The following is a 22,599-nucleotide window of genomic DNA, read 5'->3' on the forward strand; positions in this document are numbered from 1 at the left end:
CCTGCATTTTGTATAATATTTAATGTAAAAAAAACTCCCATTTGGGGGGGAGGGGCGCTCAAGTGGGGGCCCGGGGGAAATAATTTCAAATTCTCCCCCTCTTCCCCACACCCTAGCTACGCCACTGTCTGACAGTAAAGAAGCTGCTTCTTAACAAAATGCTCGTCCATTGATTTCAGTGGCCTTCAGTTCAAGTTCTTATTTCTCATTCGTAATTATGTTTTACCAAAACATAGCCTTTCTGTTTAGACTTAAGCCTAAATGAGTAAAACAAATATATTTTATTAAAAAAAATTAATTTGCTACACTCGTCCATGATGAGTTTTTAAAATTCTTGGCGACACGTTTCAAGAAAATTTAAAGATACATCCTTTTTTTTTTTTTGTTACATAATCCAATTATCCCTAATGCTATTAGACCATGGAGAGGGTTGCCAGAATCAGACAAGAAAATCAATGACTTAATAGCGCTTCGGAGGCGCGGTGGCTGAGTGGTTAAGCACTTGGCTTCCGAGCTGAAGTCCTGGGTTCGAATGTCAGTGAAGACTTGGATTTTGAATTTCGGGATTTTCGGGGCGTCTCTGAGTCCACCCAGCTCTAATGGGTATCTGACATTAGTTGGTGAAAAGTAAAGGCAGTTGGTCTTTGTGCTGACCACATGACACCCTTGTTAACTGTGGGACACAGAAACAGATTACCTTTACAGCATCTCCCCTGGACTCCCCTATAGATCGCAAGGTCTGAAAGGGGAATTTTACTTAGTAGAGCTTATGTCTTTTATTAACATCACGACTAGATTAACTCATGGGTACTCTTGTGACACATTATTTCTTTTATTTTGTAGAAGCGTCTGTAATTTATAAGATAAGATCAAAACTCAAATCTCTAAACTCAATTCTCAGTCACAAACTCAATTTAGCACAGTAGTGGTATTTCTTTTTTTAGGTGTCTTTGACTTAATCTCAGTAATACATTCTTGTCGACTAAATACCATGTGTGCTTTTGGTCTAAGGCAGTAAGTACTAACCCGCCTCTGAAACGGTTTAAATTGCTCCTCGAATAATTTACACCTCCAGAAAACTAATCAAACACCTCAGCTAGAATTTCTTCTTTGGTTCATCATAGTACTTCACACACGGTCAGCGTCCTAGACTTTAACATGGGGTAGATACAAAAGTAGGAAGTGAATGTGAAAGTGAATCAATTATTTCAGAGAACGAAGCAATGGGAAACAAAGGACCTGGGCCGACTTCCACACGTTAAATCAACACAACCATGTGACCTGGCGGCATTAAAAAGTCTGAGTGCGCCACTTGTCAAACCTTGTTCACGCGCGGAACAGTCTAATACAGATTCTGTCTACCCTGGAAAATAGGATCGGCTTCTGTGTCTAGATAAATATTACCTCTAGTCATTGCTCGTTACAGTTGAAATCATGAACACTGTAACATTGTTACTGCTGTTATTTACGGTAAGAGCCTGGAAAATATGATCTGCTGTATTTTGATTTTTTTCTAAAAAGTATTCTTAAAACAAAAAAAAAAGCTGCGATTGTATTTGTGCTTCCTGTCTGTCTGCCACGTTGAAATCTTAAAAAACTTAAAGTGATGATGAATAACCGATATCACCTTTAAATTCGTCGTGACCTAAATACGATCAAAGGCTAGTGGTTTTTTTTTATATTGGATCCTTTTGTTTTCAAAATTAAGTATGAATATAATAATAATAGTAATAATAATATTCGTTCGTTTCTAACATAATAATAATAATAATAATAATAATAAGCCTGTATGGAAATCATCCAAAATAACAATATACCCCATTGTTATATCAACCGAGGGGATAATAACAACGGAACTCACAGACACCTTCAAGGCCCTTGACATTCCTAGGAACATCCTCGTTGCCTGTCAGAGGGCGGTACTGCTGCAGACCTGCCACATCACCAGAAAATTCCTCAGTGGAAACTGATAAAGGGACTACGATGAATTTTGTTTCTCTTTAGCGAAACTCGACCCTGGCAGCGCCAGAGAATGAATACTCGTTCGTTTCTAACATAATAATAATAATAATACGCACAAGTCTATTCCGCATGCAACCAAGTGCTCTCTTCTATGTCAGTTAAAGCTAGTTGGCACTTAAGCTGGTCTTGAAAGCGTTTCAGTGGGAATATAATATGCACCTACAAATAAACCATTTGGGACACTTTTTTTTTTATAATTTAGGTTAATTTTGTCATCTTTTTATTTTCAAACGATCCTAGAGACGTAAGGCTAAAAAATCTTTGATATTAAATAATATTTCTATTACTATTATTATATCTTTTGGTTAATCACTTTTCAATTGTTTATGATTTAATACTTGTGAATTATGATAACTTACAAATAAAAACATATAAAAAAAAAGCCCACAAAAGAGGCAAGATGGCCCATAAAAGAGGCACATAAAGCCCGAAAAAGAGGCAAAGAAAAGAGGCCTAAGGCCCAAGGATTCCTATGATGATAAAGCTAAAATTGAATAGCGCTAATTCTGAGGTTTCCTTTAAAGAAAAAAGCATAATATATTTTAAATGTGATCATTATTAGTAACAAATAATAGACTATATTTTAGGTTAATGGCATTATACATCATTAACAAATATCAATGCTAGTCTAATACCACTAAGCTAGGCGATGCAAAAAAACTTCTCTCCCCTCCCCCACCTTCCCTATTTAGTTTTAAATGTAAAGTCTAGAAATGACCGAAACCTTTTTTAGACAATGTTTTACTCCTTAAAATAGAATTCTGTAGCAGAAAATAAGAGAGAGAGGGAGAGAAAGACAGAGAGAGAGAGAAAGAGAGAGAGACAGAGAGAGAATCATAGAATACAGAAAGACAGACATACATGTAGGCCTATACAGATAGATAGATAGATAGATAGATAGATAGATAGATAGATAGATAGATAGATAGATAGATAGATAGATAGATAGGTAGGTAGGTAGGTAGGTAGGTAGGTAGGTAGGTAGGTAGACAGACAGACAGACAGACAGACAGACAGACAGACAGACAGACAGACAGACAGACAGACAGATAGATAGATAGATAGATAGATAGATAGATAGATAGATAGATAGATAGATAGATAGATAGATAGATAGATAGATAGATAGATAGATAGATGTGTTTGATTCATTGGTACGTTTGTGGCTCGGTTGATTGAAAGTTAGAATAGATATAAGATAAATGAAGATATACTAAAGTTAGTCAGGTCCAAACTACAGCCCCCATTCTTTCCCTGACTCGATAGTATCTGTTCTCTCCATATCTCTGTGCAGAAATTCGCCTTGTAAAATAATAAATTTAAAAAGATAAGAAAAGAGAGGGAGGGGAAGAGTATTGCCCCACGAGTGTGACCGCGTACAAGAAATGATTAAGCCCTCTGACCGTAAAAGGCCGAGTACCACTGACCGCTGTTGTATTCTGTTGTGATTGTTAAAACTAAATTTCTTGTGACAGTTGGGTGACCGTTTATTGCGTAATGAAATATCTATTATATATTAGCAAAAGGCCTAAACTGACTCACTCATTCATCACTCAGTTTCCCACGTAAGCTGAACGAAAAAAAAAAAAAAAAAAAGACCTGTTATTACTTACTTTGTGCCTAGAAAAATTAACCACCTTTCAAGATCGAAACGGCAGCGGTTAATTTTCTTCAAAACGAATTATTATACGCAGCAAAATAATAATATTTAATAGCAAAAACAAACAAAAAAAAATATTTTTTTTTCTAAATAGAACCATAGAGCCTTCATGGTAGAACTGATGAGCCGTCATAGCTAATTAGTATTAACTTACACATAAACATTATAATGCATATGCATAATGCACAATACATGATTATTTTAAGATGTATTTTAATCTTTTCTCCTTTTAGGTATTAGATAAGACTACAGCGCAGCCTTGCATCAAGTCGGTCGATATTGTTTTCGCTATAGATGTGTCGTACTCCATCCAGTATTCCAATTTTCAGGGCTATCTCCTGCCTTTCATACAAAACTTTGTTTCCGGATATGACGTAGGTCCAAATTTTCTTCAAGCCCGCGTCGGCGCCTTGACATTCAGCGACGAACCGCATCTGGCGTTTCTCCTTGACGCTCATTTGGGGAAACCCGAAGTCCTCCGCGCCATTGCGGACATCCCCTACCAAGGCGGGGAGACGTATACGTCTAAGGCCTTGAAGTTCGCCAGAGAGAACATGTTTGGGCCGCAGCATGGCGGGAGAGCTGACGCCGAACGGGTACTGATTGTTCTGACGGACGGCAGGTCCTACAACACTACAAGCACCGTCCAAGAGGCCAGTCTTTGTAAGCAGCAAGGGATCGCGGTGTTCGCTATAGGAGTTGGCAACGCGGACGAAGGAGAGCTAAAAGCTATGGCGAACTTTCCTGCTGAGAAGTACATGTACTACGTTAATGGCTTCCAGGCTCTAGCAAGCCTTCAAAGTACGCTTCTTGATTCTACTTGTGGAACCTCTAAACAGGTGAGAGCTAATTTGTTTAAAAGCATTTAATAAATCAATAAATCAATCAATACTTTTTGTTAAACCTCTATTCTCCTATTGAAGAAGACGATAATTGCTATCATTTATTCTAATATCTAGGACTATAAGCACCATGTCTTTTTTTTCATGTATACGAAGATGAGTACACTTTTAAATCATATATAAATGATGATTATGAGCACAATCTAATTGTCTAAGAACTGGAAACGAGTGTAAAGCAGGGCAATAATGGGTAGGGCCTGATTCGGTCTGATTAGTTCTTATGTCTTATATTTTTTTTTTTTTTTTTTTTTGCAAAGCTTACTCTGTACAAGTTTGTACACCTTATATCTCTCACACCCAGACCAAGCTGGAATTGTATACACTTATTTCTTTTACCTGACAACACAAGACATTAAAAAAAAAACAAAAAAACAATTAGTTAATTAACTTTTGGTAATTAATTACTTTGTTTTGGTATGTCTAACAAAGGAAATAATTTGTACTTGACTGAAGTGATGTTATAAGCTGATTAGTCCCCTTTATAGGTCGCCGAAAAAAAAAATATATATAATCTCTAGTAGTAAGTACCTTACTAGCAGAGTGGTTAGCACGTCATTCACGAGTTCGAATTTATGTCGATCCTTTTTTTTTTTTGCTAATGCTTTTAAATACCAAGTAATAGTAATCACATTAAAATCTACCCAGATATTCCTTTCTTTATTCCCCCTCTCCCCAATTTTTCCAACTGGTCCAGACAACTGAGAGAATCCTAGCGTATTGATAAAGCTAAAAGCATGAAATAGCGCTAAACAAAAACAATGGACCTCGTAAACAAACAACATTGAGTCACGTGCTTCTCTATCTCTTCTAAACAAATTACGATCTAATTCTAATCAACAATGGTTATCACGTGACAGTTTTTTTTCCTGTTGTTTTATCAATATAATCACGTGACAGTTCTTTTTTTTTGGTTAATGAGGCCGATTGTTAAAAATATTATTATTCGCACAGATCTATTATAAATTTAATTACATGACTGATCAAACTAATTGATACTATTAAACTTCGCGTAATTATTTTTCTTGTTGGTATATTGCTATTATGCCATTAGCTACTCTGTTAGCTACGAGGTCTTCAGATCCAACAATCGCAGCGCGACGTCAAGATGATAGATCTATTTTCCCCAGTTGTTTTCTGTTGGTATCGATAAGTTGTTAAAAATATTGTTTGATGCAAAAGTATGTTACATTTTACTTTTACATATTCCTTATTCTGTTGGACCGTTGGGGCACCAAGCAAGACTCGTCGACCGTCTTTCTCCATTCCTCCCTGTCTTTTGCCTTAGTTAGAACCTCTTTCAATGGCAGGCACGTCGATTCTTTTATGTTGTCCTACAATCGCTTTCTCTGTTTGCCTCTTCTTCTTTTCCCTGGTACTTTTCCCTGAAGGAAGGTCTTTGCGAGCACCGAAGATATTGTAAAATGGCCATAGATTTTAAGCTTGCGTTTTTTTACTACAGTTAACAGGTCATCATGGGGTCCGATCGCTGCAGTAACACAGTCTCTAATCTATTGGTTTGTGATGCGGTCTTTGAACGTGATGGATCCTCCTGTAGCATCTCAATGCCATTGCTAGGATCCTCCTGTCTAGCTCTGCAGTCAGCGTCCAAGACTCACAAGCATATAAAAATGTGGCCATGACCAGTGAGCGCATCAGTCTGATTTTGGTCCCGATGGCTAAGCCTTTGTCTTTCCATATTATTTTAAGTTTTGAAAGGGCTGCTGTGGACTGTGCTATTGGGGCCAAAAGTTCGGGTTTCTTTCCCTCATCTGAGACAATAGCTCCGAGGTATTTGAAGCTGCTAACACTAGTCAGCCTTTCACCTCCAATACTGATGCCCCCTTTTAAAGCCCTGTTGGCTATAAGTCATAATTTGTTGTTTTTTTTTCTGCATTTATTTGCATACCATAGTGTGTTACTAATCACTGTCTAAAACTTTTTTTTTTCTGACCACGTCTATTCTTGAATTATATTTTTCAATGTGGCATTTTACAACTTAAGAATAAAGCCAACAAAAATAATATGTTCTCTTTTGTCACTAAGAGGGCAATGAAGTTTTATGAAGAGGCTAATTGTTCTTAATTATTGGCCTCAATGAAATGGTTCAATAGGAAACAACGTTCTGTTCAGAGGATCTCGCGACAAATATTCACATTTGACTTGAGATTAATTCAATTAGTAAAAATAAGTCCATTTATAGAGATACTTCTGGACAGAAAACTAAAAAGTAAAGTAGCAATAATACATAAAACACTGTACTATAACTTGCAAATGCCAAACAAAAAAAAATATTCAAAATGACACTAGGATAATCTCAAATAACAACATTGATACTATTCCATGTGCTTAGACAAATTTATAAAAGTGCTCTTTGTGACTATGCAAGTATATGAAATAGAATTAACATATGGATTCTGTGGGACATAATTAACTTTTCTTTTGAAGCAACGATGAGGTACGGGGCTGGTTTCATTTTATATAGTGTTCCATTGCGTCATAGTATTTTAATAAGATTTGTTTCAGGTTTGAGGAAATTTGAATAAGATTTGTTTCGGGTTTGAGGAAATTTGAATAAGATTTGTTTCAGGTTTGAGGAAATTTGATTAAGATTTGTCAAAGGTTTGAGGAAATTTGAATAAGATTTGTTTCAGGTTTGAGGAAATTTGAATAAGATTTGTTTCAGGTTTGTGGAAATTTGAATAAGATTTGTTTCAGGTTTGAGGAAATTTGAATAAGATTTGTTTCAGGTTTGAGGAAATTTGAATAAGATTTGTTTCGGGTTTGTGGAAATTTGAATAACATTTGTTTCAGGTTTGAGGAAATTTGAATAAGATTTGTTTCAGGTTTGAGGAAATTTGAATAAGATTTGTTTCATGTTTAGGGAAATTTGAATAAGATTTGTTTCAGGTTTGAGGAAATTTGAATAAGATTTGTTTCGGGTTTGTGGAAATTTGAATAAGATTTATTTAAGGTTTAAGGAAATTTGAATAAGATTTGTTTCAGATTTGAGGAAATTTGAATAAGATTTATATCAGGTTTGAGGAAATTTGAATAAGATTTATTACAGGTTTGAGGAAATTTGAATAAGATTTGTTTCAGGTTTGAGGAAATTTGAATAAGATTTGTTTCAGGTTTGAGGAAATTTGAATAAGATTTATTTCAGGTTTGAGGAAATTTGAAGTCTTTTGCTCGGCTATTTGTATACCTAAGTCTATGAGGGCCCTATCTGTAACGGGTGATTTGGGGCTTCAGCGATTGAGTTTGAAAATTCTACGTGTATTTGTTAACTTTGAAAAATGTCACTATGACCCCAATCATGTAAAAATACAAAACAGATCTGCACCCCTCTCCCCCTCACACAATGTAACTATTTGACAAGCATATGTGCCCAGCACACACCTGGAAACAGTGGAGACACTATAAACTATTGTGACTCGTTTAAAGGGACGTAATTCCTTTATAAATATGTTTTATTACGCTCGGGGGAGTTCTCCGTTTGTCTCCCATAACGTACCAACTGACTTCTCTGCCATTCGCAGAGCGTCTCTATTTATCTCTGTAGGTAGGGTGGCAGCCGCCTAGACTAGTGTAGAATTCTTTTTTTTTTACACAGCCCTCATCTATTCCATCATTCGTCGACGACACATTGGCATTATAGCTTAGGAGATGAAAGCTATCTAGGCTTGATTACAGATCGGCTATTTAATAATATTGATTTTTTTTTAATACGCCTAGCCGTTATACATTACTATTACTGTTGGCAACAGCGATTTTTACAAGGCATATCATCTCACTCTGTCTGTCTGTCTATCTATCTGGTATAAAAAAGTTTGAACACGTTATTTCTACAACAGCCATTATCGGATCGAGTTGAAACTTTGCACACTTATTCCTTGTCCTGACAAAGCAAGAATCAATTTAAAAAAAAACAATTAGTAAATTAATTATTGGTTATTAATTATTTTGTGTGGTATTGAACAAATGAAAGAAATTGTACTTGACGGATGTGGCGGTATAGGCTGAATTAGTCCCTTTTATACTTTTTTTTTGCTTAAAAGTTTGAAACTAACAATAGATAGCTATGAAACCTATTTTCATAAGCACTTCGAACTGGTTAGTGTATTGGATAGAGGGGTCTTGAGGCCTTGATCATGATTTAATGTTACTGTTTCGTTTTCTTTTTAGTTGCTGTATTTCTCTGACACACTTTTGTTTTTGCTTTCTTCAGATTTACAATGATGAAAACAAGGACAGCCTCCAATGTGACCTTCCTTGCAGTGGGCGTGCCGCCGACATTGTTTTCGTCATTGACGAATCGTACTCCATAGGCGGCGACACGTTTAACAGCGTCATGCTACCCTTCTTACAGCAGGTCGTGCACCACTTAGATGTTGGGCCATACCAGCAGCAAATCCGCGTCGGCGCCCTTGCTTTCGGCACCTTTCCTAGGATGCTTTTTCGGCTGAATGCTTTCACGGATAAAAGCAGACTCGTTTCAGCCATTTCCAAGATTCGATACGTCGGCGGAGACAGCAACATCAATACCGCCTTGGCGTTTGCCAAAGATCAGATGCTCGGGAGACTCGTCAAGGGCGTTCGTGGAGGAGCAACACCTGTAATTGTTCTATTGACGGACGGAAAGTCTGAAAACAGGCAGGCCACAGTGAGTCAGGCAGAGGCGGCTCGACAGTGTGGGATAGAAATCTTTGCTGTTGGTGTGGGAGAGGCAGATCAAGACGAACTGAGTTGTCTAGTGAGTCAGCCAATAGAGGATCACTTGTTCTATGCGAATGACTTCCGAGACTTAAACTCTATTTCGACCACATTATCATCCAAATTATCGAACTGTTAGTACACGATTTTCATCTAAGTTGAAGGGTAGACTTATTAAAATAAGACAAAAAAGTAACATAAAAAAAAAGTTATTTTTAAAAGACAATTCCTCCTTTACGAACCTGATGACTTTTTGTAAGAGCGATTACTCTGCTCCTAATATTGGGAAGACACAGCCCTAGACCGCACTACGCGGAGAGAGATGGCGACCAAGAAAGCTATTGTTATCGAAAAAACATGGGGCTCAACTCTGGAAGAAAAAAAGGCTGTCTCCTCTACCACCAAAGCGAAAACTAGCCTGCTATATATGTGGAAGGGAATGTCTCTCCAAAAGAGGACTGGAAGGGAGACCAATCGTCTTAGAAAGCCTGAACACTGACCTGCCACGTCGCAACCTGTGGTCAGTTTAGACCAATAGCTCGTTGCCACGTTACAGGTCTGTTCGACTTGGCAACAAGCTATTGGTCTCTATACACACAAGTTATGACGTTTCAGGTCAGTATTCATGCCTTCTATAACTAATGATCTTGTCCACAGTCACATGAAAAAGTGTTTTACCAGATGAGCCAAAGTCGTTACGACTAAAGGCAACATTACAAGTCAGATTCTAGTTTGGTGATAAGCCCGTAGGTCCACACCACACATATGATCTTGACTTCAAAAAATGAACTTCACAATTTATAGGAAAATCGTTAGAGCCGTTTTCGAGAATCATTCAGTAGTTATTAAGAGTATAATAATCGTTCTAGCAAAAATAAATCTTTTTAAAAGAAAACATTATGTTACTTGTTTTTAATATCAGATTTCTACAAATTTTAAAATGGTGAAACAAAATTTGATGATTGAGAACTGATATAGAAAGTACAGATCCCTCAAATGTAATTTGTCTTTCGTGTTTGTTAAAGACCCACTACTATAAATAATCAGACTATTCACTAAACATTGTTTGTAACTGTGTGTAATTCTTCAAATAAAACAATATATATATTTGTACGATATTTCAATTTGGAAGCTTGCTCATTTCAAACTAGCTCTAAACACCTATTAGGCTACTCCATACGCAGACAGCTGGTTTTAAAGAACTTGTTTTCAGTGAGTATTGACAGATCAACACGAGCAAACTGATTGACAAATGCTAGATCTAGTTATTTCAAGTTAATACTAGATCTAGTGTTCCATCCATTAGCCCAAGTTAATCATCACATTGACTATTTATTTCTGCCACGGATATTGCAATGTAAAACGTGTGCCAACTATTCGATAAGCTTGGATCATTTAACATTGATTGTAGCGCTAGTTAGAAAACTGAATGATCTGAGGCTTATTGGAAAAACGATAAACGCGAATGCAATCAACCGGAGCACCCTAGACCCTCCCTTTAAGCAGTATTGTAGTTAATATACTAAGTATTCTTAATCAGTGATCAACAAGCTACCGCCTTCGGGTTACATCTGGCCTATTGAAGCCTGCCCACAATGAAAAATGTAGCCTCAGCATATTTGATGTAGCGCCCTACTTTCTTTTCTTTAGCATCACTGTTACTTTCTTATAGCTATCAGTTCTAAATCTAATTTGGTCCTAGATCTTTTGCATAATTTTAGTAATACTGTTCAATCATAAAGTGAAGTAGCCTATGGTTGTAATATGTGGCCTGAAGTTGAACCTCGCACCTTTAGACTCCACCTTTACACCCCGACCTCTCAAACGAATCTACTTATTTGTTTAACATTGAATGGTTTGTCAACAAATGTACTTGGTGATCTATGACCCCTGACCCCATTCTATTCTCAGCTTGAGCAGCATTATTGATTCAGCAAGGGGGACAAGTGGATCACTGAAAGGAAAAAAAAAAGGTGTCAAAATTTACGTCCTTTAAAGTCGTGGGCTACTAGCAGAATGACACCATGTCATTCAAAGTTGACATTGTCACTGGCGGATCCAGGGGGGGGCGGTAGGGGCGATCGCCCCCCCCCCCCACTCGGCCGACCCCCCCCCCCGAAAGGGGGGGGGGGGCGGACGAACTTTAGTATAGGATTCACACAATTTGTATACGAATTTATTACTTATGTTAAAAATATATACTAATTATTTATATTTCAACCTATTTTTAGATTATTTCGCCCCCCCCTCTAGTATGTTGGCCGATTTGGTGGGGTCGGGAGGGGGCGATGGTATCAATCCCGCCCCCCTCCCCCCTACACTTTCGAGTGGGGGGGGGCGGTCCAATTTATTGGTAGAAATCACAGCCTGCTAACAAATCAATTAAATATCTATATTCTTGTAACTTGTTATTGATATTTTAACCGATCTTTATATTATGTCGTTCCCTGTTTGCCGATTGGTGGGGGGGGGGGGACGAATACCTCTTCTGCCCTTCCCACCTAAACCCTTTGAGTGGGAGGGGCGGTCTGTTTTTATGGAGAAATCATAGTTTGTGAACAAAATTAGTTGAATCAATATATAAATTTTATATTATGTTTCTCCCTTTCTGGTATTTTGGCCGATTCGGTGGGGTGAGGGGGGGGGCGATTGCATGTACTGCCCTCCTCGCTCTAGTCCTCTGAGTGCTGGGGGGGGCGGTCCTATTTTTATGGAGAAATCATAGTTTGTGAACAAAATTAGTTGAATATCTATATAATATAAACTACGTATTGATATGTGACCCATTGTAAATATGTCGTACCACACTCTAATCTCAAATAGTCTCTTTAGTCAATTTAAATGAAAAAGGGTTGTACCAGGTGGGAGGGGCGATACATGCAATCGCATTTCCCCCATCGGACAAATCAATACTTTTTCTTTTTGTATTATAGTTAAGAAATTACAAAATTAAAAAAATCTGTCACTAATATAATTTATATATACTATAAATCAAATTCTTATATCGAGTCGCCCCATACCTATTCTTTAATGCCAAATGCAATCTTTAGCAGAAATTAGTAAAGGAGCGAGGATTAATCGTTTTCACTATACCGCCATTCTCATTTCCAGACAGAGTTTTTGTAATTTCACATGAAGTTATCATAAGTATTTTAAGAAAGACTTTGCATTGGAAAAGTTAGGATTCAAACGAAATTTTTCAGTATAAGAGTCATGATTGAGATGAGTTCTAAACTCAAATAACGTTTTTATAGTCACCTTTTCCCAACCTTTTCAATCTGATATTTTTCTTGCTAAATAATTTGGGACTATAACTCACAATTTATACTAGAGTTTTCTTGAAAAATATTTATCGAATAAGTTTTTTTTCGGCGGCGATCCTCAAAGCTAAAATCTAAATACGTGGGGTATCCTATCGTTTTTTAATAGTATGAATAATGACCTTCAGGTTAGGAGAATGCGTTTCTGCAGTGAAGAATGTAAGAAAACGCTTTTGGCGTCGATCTTCATTTATGGGTAATGAGTTGTAGATGTCAGGAGAATGCGTTTCTGCAGAGAAGAATGCAAGAAAACGCTTTTGGCGTCGGGGCTTCGCCCCTAACTTCATTTATGGGTAATGAGTTGTAGATGTCAGGAGAATGCGTTTCTGCAGAGAAGAATGCAAGAAAACGCTTTTGGCGTCGGGGCTTCGCCCCTAACTTCATTTATGGGTAATGAGTTGTAGATATCAGGAGAATGCGTTTCTGCAGAGAAGAATGCAAGAAATCGCTTTTGGCGTCGGGGCTTCGCCCCGTACTCCACTGATGAATAATGAGCTGTACTTGTCAGGAGAATGCGTTTCTGCAGTGAAAAAAGCAAGAAAACGCTTTTGGCGTCGGGGCTTCGCCCCGAACTACATTGTGAAGAATGAGCTGTACTTGTCAGGAGAATGCGTATCTGCAGTCAAAAAAGCAAGAAAACGCTTATGGGGTCGGGGCTTCGCCCCGAACTCCATTGATGAATAATGAGCTGTACTTGTCAGGAGAATGCGTTTCTGCAGTGAAAAAAGCAAGAAAACGCTTTTGGCGTCGGGGCTTCGCCCCGAACTCCATTGATGAATAATGAGCTGTACTTGTCAGGAGAATGCGTATCTGCAGTGAAAAAAGCAAGAAAACGCTTATGGCGTCGGGGCTTCGCCCCGAACTTCACCAGAGAACCTTATAGCGCTGCCTCAGTTGTTTTGTTTTTCGCCGAAGGTTGAGAAATGCTGCTTTTTTTATTCTCATACATGGGCGTAGCCAGGACTTTTTTTCGAAAAAAATTATATATATATATATATATATATATATGTGTGTGTGTGTGTGTGTGTGTGTGTGTGTGTACATAATTAATCTTTATTACATACTGACCCTTTCGGAAGACGTTTATTGTTTATTGTAGACTCCCTGCCCTTGCTAGCAAGGGGGTCTGGGGGAGTTCGCAGCGCTCCCCCAGCGCGGGGCGAAGCCCCGCCACCGAGCACTATTTCTGGTATTGAAAGCCAACAAAATGCATATTCTGAGGTATCTACAGTGCATTATCTTGCTATTAAAAAGTTTTATTTCAAAAACCTAATGTGCTATTCTTACTTACTTAGACCCTCTCGCGCCGTTCGGCGCATTTTCCGGCAAGCTATTTCCGCAACTCTTATTTTGCGTAATTCATTTTGTGTGAGAACATGTCCCGCAAAACCTCATGCGACGCTCTGTCACAACCTTACTAAGGATTCGACTCCCAGTTCGGCATATGATTTCTTTGATTTAGACCCGATCTCTATGACTGACTCCTAAAATCTGTCTTAGCCATCTTTGTTGAGACACATTTAATGATTTTCAATTTCGGCAGAAGACTATTCACACTTTATTAATGGAGCCCAAGCCACTGGTAGAAATTTGTAACCTTTCTTGTCTACGCTCTTGGAATTACATGTCTGTATTTCGCTTTAGATTTTATATCATCGAAAAGGAAAGTTTTTTCGTCAAATCATCTGTTGAGGGGTTTTAAACTAAGAAATCTCTGGAGTTTTTTTGTTTTGTTTTTAATTCAAACCCCCATTTAGCTTTAAAATTCAAAACCCTCTGTAGGGGTTTTTTAAACTCAAAGCCCCCTGGTAGAGGGATTTGTATCTCAAAACCCCCTGATAAGGTTTTTTTTAAAATCTCAAAACCCCCTGGTAGGGGGATTTAAACTCAAAACCCCCTGGTAGAGGGTTTTTAACTCAAAACTGCCTCGGCTGTGCTGTGGTAAGTGATGATTTAGTATTAAAATCTCACCTAAAATAAACAAAATGAAAGCAAAAATCAGTCACTTATTTCCGTTCCCCCCCCCCCGCAGGGGGGGGGGATTTCATTTCGGGGGGGGGGGGTTTGAACCCCAAGAACCCCCCCCCTGGCTACGCCCATGTTCTCATATATATATATGTGTGTGTGTGTGCGCGCGCGTGTGTGTGTGTGTGCACGTTTATGTGTAGGGTAAGGGTTTACTGGGCGTTAGGGTTAGGGTTTGGAAAAAAATCGCCCCCCCACTCCAAAGTTCTGGATCCGCTAGTGGTTGACATGTGGCATGTATACTGGCATAGGCTATCCTGGTGAACATCATTTTTAAGTCATTATTATTATTATTATTATTATTAAAAAAGTAAAGCAAAGTTTCCCTTTTCAGACATTGCGATCTATAGGGCAGATGATGTTAAGGTCATCTGTTTCTTTGGCCAACAGTTAACGAGCAGGGTGTTATGTGGCCAGCACAACGACCAACAGCCTTTACTTTCCCCAACTTAAGTCAGGTACCCATTAGAGTTAAGTGGACTCAGGGGCGCCCTAAAAATCCCGAAATTCAAAATCCCAGTCTTCACCGGGATTCGAACCCAGAACCTCAGGTTCGGAAGCCAAGCGCTTAACCACTCAACCACCTCGCTCCCATCATTATTATTAGGCTATTATTATTACAGGTCTTTCTTCTATGTAACTTCTTCGCTATTTAATATTTGTAATATGAGGCCAGAGGTATGCAATTACTCATATAGACTTCATATTTACACCCCGAACTCTCAAACGAATCTGCAAACTCTGTATGATCATACAACCCTAACCCTACAACCACAACTCTAACTATCACGACAATGGGGGTGTTCAAACTTTATTATTTTCAATGTAACAGACCCATAGTTTGCTTGATCATAAAGTGCAAACAAAAAAAAAGTACTTCAAAATTATTATATGGCTTTAACTCTTTCTCCCCGTAATTATTTTCCTAGATCCGATGCAATCATTTATTTGCTCATTTGTATTTCACTATCCTGTTGTGATTAATCTTCAATAACGTGTTTGTTTGTTATCAGAAAATGTTATAGTTGGTATCGAATTACATGCGAATGCATGCTCTTTTTACAAGGCACAAATTAAAGTTTATAAATCCAAAAAATCCATTTAATTTCTTGGGGTCAAATCAACGTTGGCATCGTCAATTCGGAGAGAATGGGTTAAAAATAGCTTGTGACTGTTTCCGTGTTCTGTATACCGGATACACCAAAAAGCTTTCTATTTTTGGATTCGCCTCCCTTACATGAACATTTCCAGCTCAAAGTAAACTATATAATATAGACATAATGGTTTATCATGGCCGAGTGATAAAGCTGGTAGTTTCAAACCTAGGGATCTCAGTTCACATCCCGGTCAAGAATGATTTTAAGAGTGGGCATGACGATGACTCGACAAAATCTGACAGGCAGCAGACGTATGATGGGGAAGTAGAGCCGGTTGTTGAGCTGGTCACATGACACACATTTTAACCGTCAGCAATATAGACATACAATCTTTACATAGTCTGGTGTAGGGCCTAAATTATGCCGTTGGGCCAAAAATCCAAATATTATCATAAGGGGTCTAAACTAAACATAGAAGGGGTCTAAACTAAACATAGAAGGGGTCTAAACTAAACATAGAAGGGGTCTAAACTAAACATAGAAGGGGTCTAAACTAAACATAGAAGGGGTCTAAACTAAACATAGAAGGGGTCTAAACTAAACATAGAAGGGGTCTAAACTAAACATAGAAGGGGTCTAAACTAAACATAGAAGGGGTCTAAACTAAACATAGAAGGGGTCTAAACTAAACATAGAAGGGGTCTAAACTAAACATAGAAGGGGTCTAAACTAAACATAGAAGGGGTCTAAACTAAACATAGAAGGGGTCTAAACTAAACATAGAAGGGGTCTAAACTAAACATAGAACCACTACAATCTACTATTTAAACGCTAATTACGACAAACACCACAAAAAGAATAAGTCTTACCTTATTTACCCGAAATATCATCTTAATAATACATTATCTTCAAATCCACACAAAAAATAAACAAAAAAATAAATTAAAATAAAAACAAAAAAAACTAGAAAAAATGGCATAAATATGTCAAAGACAAAAGCATTTAAAAAATAAAATAATAAATACATAAACAAATAACAAGCTTATTTCATATTATCGTCTGCACTATGAGGCGAGCACTTCTTGAACGGCCTAAGCTTGTAGAACTCTATTCTAAAACTCGAGCTCATGTAGATATACGTAAACAAATTGGCGCTGGAGTTTGCAGCCTGAAAAAGGAAAGTGATTCCCGCCACGGAGATGTGGACGTTGCTCTGTAGGCCGACCACTGTGTACTGAGGGTCGAGGATCATCCATACGAAATGTACAACCGCTGGGATGGAGCTAATAATGTAGATCGATGACAGGACTACTACCAGTTTGATCACTTTGGCGTCCTTGGAAACAGGGGAAACTACTTTCGCTGCATTGCCGTTTTCGTTGCAAGAGTTTGCCCTCTCATTATTGGGATTCACGTCATTTTGGCTGATAATCTTTTCTTTGCTTACAGTTTTTTCTGGGCTGCCTTTGACCTTTCTGGCTATTCTGGTGACGCTGTTCCGCCAGTTGGACTTTTCCGTCAGTTTAAAGCCGAGAATGGCGGTGCAAATAATGACCAGCCCGAAACTGGTGAAGGGGGAGAATACATTGGTGATGGCCAGGGCGACTCTCTTAATGTCCTCCCTGTTGGCACCGATGAAGTTAAGACCTATTATGGACCTGTTCTTGGCGGCGTCATACCTCCAGTGCAGCCCAGTGGTAAAGTATATAGGACAAACTCCGGCAATGACGCCAATGTAGATGATCACCAGGATTAGTAAGCTGGTGTTGCGTGTGAGAACGCGTTTGATCTTCAGAGGCATGGCAACACAGAGACACCTTTCTAATGTTATGTAGGCGGTTATCCAGCCAGTGATTCGAGCGAAGATTGTGTTAGGCCAGCCGGTGGTTAAATAGAAAACCTGAAAATAAAAATAAGAATTAGTTTAAAAAAACGAATCAATATGCAAGCTGTGGCTATACAATTATTTTTTTTTAAAGTTACATAAACTAATCTGGGAACACATCCATCACATTTGAAGTGATTTTGCTGTTCCGTAGCGAAATATTCCACATTTTTACAAAGCCTATATTTAACTCCATCTGCCTGGGTGGAATATTGTTCACGTTATTTCTCACTCTTTCCATTCTAGCATCAAGTTAAAATCTTGCACAATTATTCATTGTCGATGAATTAATTAAAAAAAAAACAACAACTAATTAGTTAATCAATTTATCGAAATTTTTATTTAGAAAATGAGCTAAGCTTAGAGGAGATAAGTTTTGTGTAGAGAATTAGATCGTTCGCTAAAAAAATTTAAACGAACAATAAAAAGTTCTAATGTTATAAATAATTGGATAGCTCAGCGGTTAGCACGTCGACCTTCCATTTTGGAGGATCGAGACCTCTAGTTCGAGTTCAGACTCCAGAAATCTTTCTTTTAAAATAGCCATTTAATAAGGCAGCATGGAAACTTTTCCCAGATACTCCTCCGACTCCCTCCCCTCCCAATGGTCCACAGAAGTGAGTCGGCCATAGTGCACTGAGCATGCTATAACCAAGAAAGATGCGCTATATTTAAGCAATTTAAAAAAATAAATATTGATTTGTATTAACAACAAAACTCCATCCCATCCATCCCAGTGGCGCTACAGCCCATGGAGGGCTCTGGCCTGCTTTAACACATCCTTCCATTCAGATCTCTCCTGGGCCTTTCGTCTCCATGCCCTAACCCCAAGCTGCTTCAGATCTGCTTCCACGTCATCTATCCATCGCATTCTGGGTCTGCCTTTGGGTCGCCTGCCTTTTGGTTTTTGCCTGTATACGATTTTCGCCCCTCTGTTGTCTGACATTCTTTCAAGGTGACCTGCCCAACGTAGTCTGTTCTTTTTTATTTCGTTCACTATTGGTGGGTCTTCATATAATTGATATAACTCATGGTTAGTGCGTGTCCTCCACCCTGTTTCATCCTGTATGGCACCATAGATTTTCCTAAGAATTTTTCTTTCCCAAGTGTTAAGTAAATTTTCAGATGTCTTTGTCAGTGTCCAGGTCTCACTTCCATACATTGCTGCTGGTCTTATTATAGTTTTGTATATTATTTTCTTGGTTTTACTTGAAATCATTTTGCTCTTAAGTAGATGGTGGGTGCTATAAAATGCCCTGTTGCCTGCTGCTATTCTTTCCTTTATTTCTGTTAGTAGGTCATTTTTGAAATTAATAGTACTTCCTAGATATTTGAAAGTTTGGACGTTTTCAAATTCGTGGTCTTTGATTTTGATATTTTGTCCCTCTGTTTGATTGTCTCTTGTCATTGTGATGTATTTGGTTTTACTGTCATTGACCTCAAGTCCTGCTGGTCGAGATGCTTCTTCTAGTTGTATGAAGGCTCTAGCGATGTCAGAGGTTTCTTTACCCAATAAGGCAATGTCATCGGCATAAGCAAGGTATTGTAGAGGTTGGCTGTATATCGTCCCTGTTGGTTGTGGACCCATGTTTTCTCTCCTGAAGTAGTTAGTAATAGTTCCCCTTGTGTTTATGTGTATATTTCTTATAACTCTCTCCAGTGTTAAATTGAAAAGCATGCAGGAAAGTGCGTCTCCTTGTCTTAATCCTCGTTTAATCCTAAATTCCCGTGAGTGTTCTCCTTGTATTATGACTTTGCTTTTTGAGTTGTTTAATGTCATATGTATAAGTCTTGTCAGCTTATTGGGTATTCCAAAATCCTGTAGTGTGTCATATAGGTATTTCCTTCTGATACTGTCATAAGCCATTTTATAGTCTATAAAGAGTTGGTGGATTGGTATATTGTATTCATGGCATTTTTCTAGTATACATCTTAGTGTGAAGATGTGGTCGGTTGTGGATTTGTTGGGTCTGAAACCACATTGGTAGTCACCTAAGATTTCTTCTGAATATTTTCCAAGTCTCTTAGTTATAAGCCTAGACAGTATCTTATAAGTCACATTTAGTAGAGAGATTCCTCTGTAATTACAGCACTTTAACTTGGATCCTTTTTTGTGTATTGGGGTTATAAGAGCCGTTTCCCATTCTGTTGGTATTACTTCTTCTTCCCAAATTCTTGATATTAGTCTGTGTATTTGGGAATGTAAGTCTTTCCCTCCATATTTAATTAGTTCTGTTGTGATTTGGTCCTCTCCTGGTGCTTTGTGATTCTTCATGGTCCTAATTATTTCTGATGTTTCAATGAGTGTTGGAGGGTTCACTAAGGGATCTGGTCCCCCATGCGGCAGTTCATATTCTCCATTGTCTCCATCTTCAGTGGTATTTAGGATCTCCTCAAAGTATTCAGCCCATCTCTCAATGACCCTGCTGTTTTCTGTAATAAGCTGACCATCTTTGTTCTCACACATGTGTGATCTAGCTTGAAATCCGTTCTTTTCATCTTTAATTTTCATATACATTCCTCTCATGTCTCCCTCCTTTGCTAGTTCCTCAATTTGAGTAATCTTGGACTTTTCCCATTCCCGTTTTTTCTTTCTTACAACTTTTGTGGCCCTTCTTCTTGCTTCATTGTATTGCTGTCTAGTGTTCCTGGTTTCTCTCTGTAGCATTATCATTCGGGCATTGTTCTTCTCTTCTATAGTTTGTCTGCATTCATCATCATACCACCCTATTTTCTCGTTCTTTTGTTTAAATCCAACTACCTCTTCTGCTGTTCTTTTGATAGCATGCTTTATTATTTCCCAATGCTCATTTATGTTATTTTCGCAGTCCTTTTCTAATGTTGTCAGTTGTGTTTGGAGTGCCATTCTATAAGTTTCTGCAACAAGTGGATCCTTTGTGAGTTTTTGACTATCATATTGCTGTGCTCTCTTTCTTTGGTAATTGTGTATGGTACTTATTCTTTGTCTAAATTTAGCTTTTACTAGTAGGTGGTCTGAGTCAGCATTAGCTCCTCTGAAACTTCTTACATCTAGTATGTCTGATCCATGTCTCTTATCTATGAGTATATGATCTATTTGATTCTGGGTGTTGCCATCAGGTGAGATCCAGGTTACCTTGTGAATATTCTTATGTTGGAATTTTGTGCTGCTGATAGACATTCCTTTTCCTGATGCAAAATCCACTAATCTTATGCCATTATTGTTGGTCTCTTCATGTAAACTTTCTTTGCCAATTATTGGTCTGAATGCTGGTTCCTTTCCAATTTTTGCATTGAAATCTCCTAGGACTATTTTGATGTCATGCTTTGGCGCTTCATCATAAATTCTTTCCAGTCCATCATAGAAGGCTTCTTTTGTGTTATCATCTGCATCTTCAGTAGGGGCATGAACATTGATAAATGATATGTTGAAGAATTTTCCTTTCAAACGTAGTGAGCAGAGTCTATCACTTTCAGGTTTAAATCCAATGACATTACCTACCATTTCCTTTTTAACAGCAAAACCTGTACCTAAGTTGTTAGTGCTTCCACCACTATAAAATATAGTATACTCCTTGGTTCTGAGAATGTCCGAGTCTTTCCACCTGATTTCCTGTAGGGCTACAAGGGGTATCCTATATTTCTTTAACACTTCAGTAAGTTGGGCTAGCGCACCTGCTCTATAAAGGCTTAGCACGTTCCATGTCGCAAAACAAAAATCATGTCCTTTTCCAGGCCTAGGTCGTTTTCCGTTGAGATCTGTCCGGGTTTTCTTGTGTGTATTAGCTTTCGTAACAGTATTTTTTATATGACAGAGTTGTTAGCCCTGTGCATAACCATCTGGGGGGCTGCCCCTTTCAGCTCTCTGGATAGCTGCCTTTATTTTCGGGTAAGGTGCCCTAGCCTTTGTGGATCCCTCCACTTCCTGCAAGGCAGCAGGTTTGATTTTGGTCCACCCCGGGTATTTTATTTCCCCGGTACCCACCATATCTGGAGGGCATTCCCCTATCCGCCACCTGGGGAGGCGCTCGATGGGAGATCAAAAACTCCACACGAGACAACAAAACTCCAGCAACACTAAATTTAGAAAGCCTTCAGGATAGAAGACTAAAGTAGTAATTATACATAAAACACTGAACCATAATCTTCAAATACAAAAACAAAATTTAATAAAATACTCAGAAAGACACAAAGATAAAGGCACATTCCTCGTTCCATATGCTAGGACAAATTTGTACAAATGCTCCTTCTTCAATTGTGCTATTAGAGCATTCAGTGGGTTGCCTGAGTCAGCCAGGAAAACTAACGACTTAGCAGAATTTAAGTCACTGGTTAACATGCATGACTAGGCCTACATGCATGACCCGTAGGACATAACCATCTTCTATTTTGAAGTAACGTCTGTATTTTATAAGATAAGATCATATTACGCTCAACAAAAATTTAAAAAAATCTGTTACTCACCCCAATAGGATCGAAAGAGACGTCTGCTTGTATCAGCCATGGGTTGTTACCCACGCAGAGGCACACCAGTGAGACGAGGGACAGAAAATCCGAGACAGCAAGTCCCGCCAAGCTGACGTTGATCGACTTGCGAAATCCCTGGCGGACGAGCACTATGATGGTGATGCTGTTGGTGAACATGCCGAAGAGGGAGACGATCTCGGACAAGATGACCACGTCCACTATGGTGAAGATGGTGTAGGCCTCCTCGCTCAGAATCTGCGTTGTCCTAACGCTCAAACTGTCAGAGTTTCTTGTGGAGTTACTCATTTCTTGAAAACAGTTCTTCTCTTTAAAATGTTACTACTGGTATTAGCGTAACAAGAAAAACCTAAACACAAATACTTTTTTTTTAAAGACAAAAAGCTTATACGAAGTTGAATTGTATCGATCAGTTTGGATCAGCCATGTCATTAAATGTGTAATAGATCTAGAGTTCTAGATCAACAACAATAAATCTGTGTGATTAGAAATATTTTTTCCGATTGTTTTT

The 22,599-nt window shown here is 38.3% G+C and overlaps 2 protein-coding genes across 2 annotated transcripts; one reads left to right on the forward strand and one right to left on the reverse strand.

Annotated features, from left to right (window-relative positions):
* Window positions 1-1,330: 1,330 nt before the first annotated feature.
* LOC106065363 (collagen alpha-1(XIV) chain-like) lies at window positions 1,331-10,041 on the forward strand. The gene is made up of 3 exons (XM_056014302.1): window positions 1,331-1,470; window positions 3,916-4,521; window positions 8,813-10,041. Exons 1-3 carry the CDS (start codon window positions 1,435-1,437, stop codon window positions 9,434-9,436), a joined length of 1,266 nt encoding a protein of 421 aa, XP_055870277.1. The 5' UTR covers window positions 1,331-1,434; the 3' UTR covers window positions 9,437-10,041.
* Window positions 10,042-16,781: 6,740 nt separating this feature from the next.
* Window positions 16,782-22,376, reverse strand: LOC106059664 (uncharacterized). Its single transcript, XM_013217339.2, has 2 exons — window positions 22,068-22,376; window positions 16,782-17,639 (listed from the first exon to the last, which is right to left on the reverse strand). Exons 1-2 carry the CDS (start codon window positions 22,374-22,376, stop codon window positions 16,782-16,784), a joined length of 1,167 nt encoding a protein of 388 aa, XP_013072793.2.
* Between the last annotated feature and the right edge of the window lie 223 nt (window positions 22,377-22,599).

Source organism: Biomphalaria glabrata, chromosome 16, assembly GCF_947242115.1.
Source record: "Biomphalaria glabrata chromosome 16, xgBioGlab47.1, whole genome shotgun sequence".
NCBI classification, from domain to species: Eukaryota; Metazoa; Mollusca; class Gastropoda; family Planorbidae; genus Biomphalaria; species Biomphalaria glabrata.

Bases quoted from the DNA above. Each gene is read 5' to 3' on its own strand.
- LOC106059664 (XM_013217339.2), bottom strand. From the start codon at position 22,376: ATGAGTAACTCCACAAGAAACTCTGACAGTTTGAGCGTTAGGACAACG. The intron at 17,640-22,067 runs GTGAGTAACAGA...TTTTATTTTCAG, and splicing joins TCTCTTTCGATCCTATTGGG to GTTTTCTATTTAACCACCGG.
- LOC106065363 (XM_056014302.1), top strand. From the start codon at position 1,435: ATGAACACTGTAACATTGTTACTGCTGTTATTTACG. The intron at 1,471-3,915 runs GTAAGAGCCTGG...TTCTCCTTTTAG, and splicing joins TGTTACTGCTGTTATTTACG to GTATTAGATAAGACTACAGC. The intron at 4,522-8,812 runs GTGAGAGCTAAT...TGCTTTCTTCAG, and splicing joins CTTGTGGAACCTCTAAACAG to ATTTACAATGATGAAAACAA.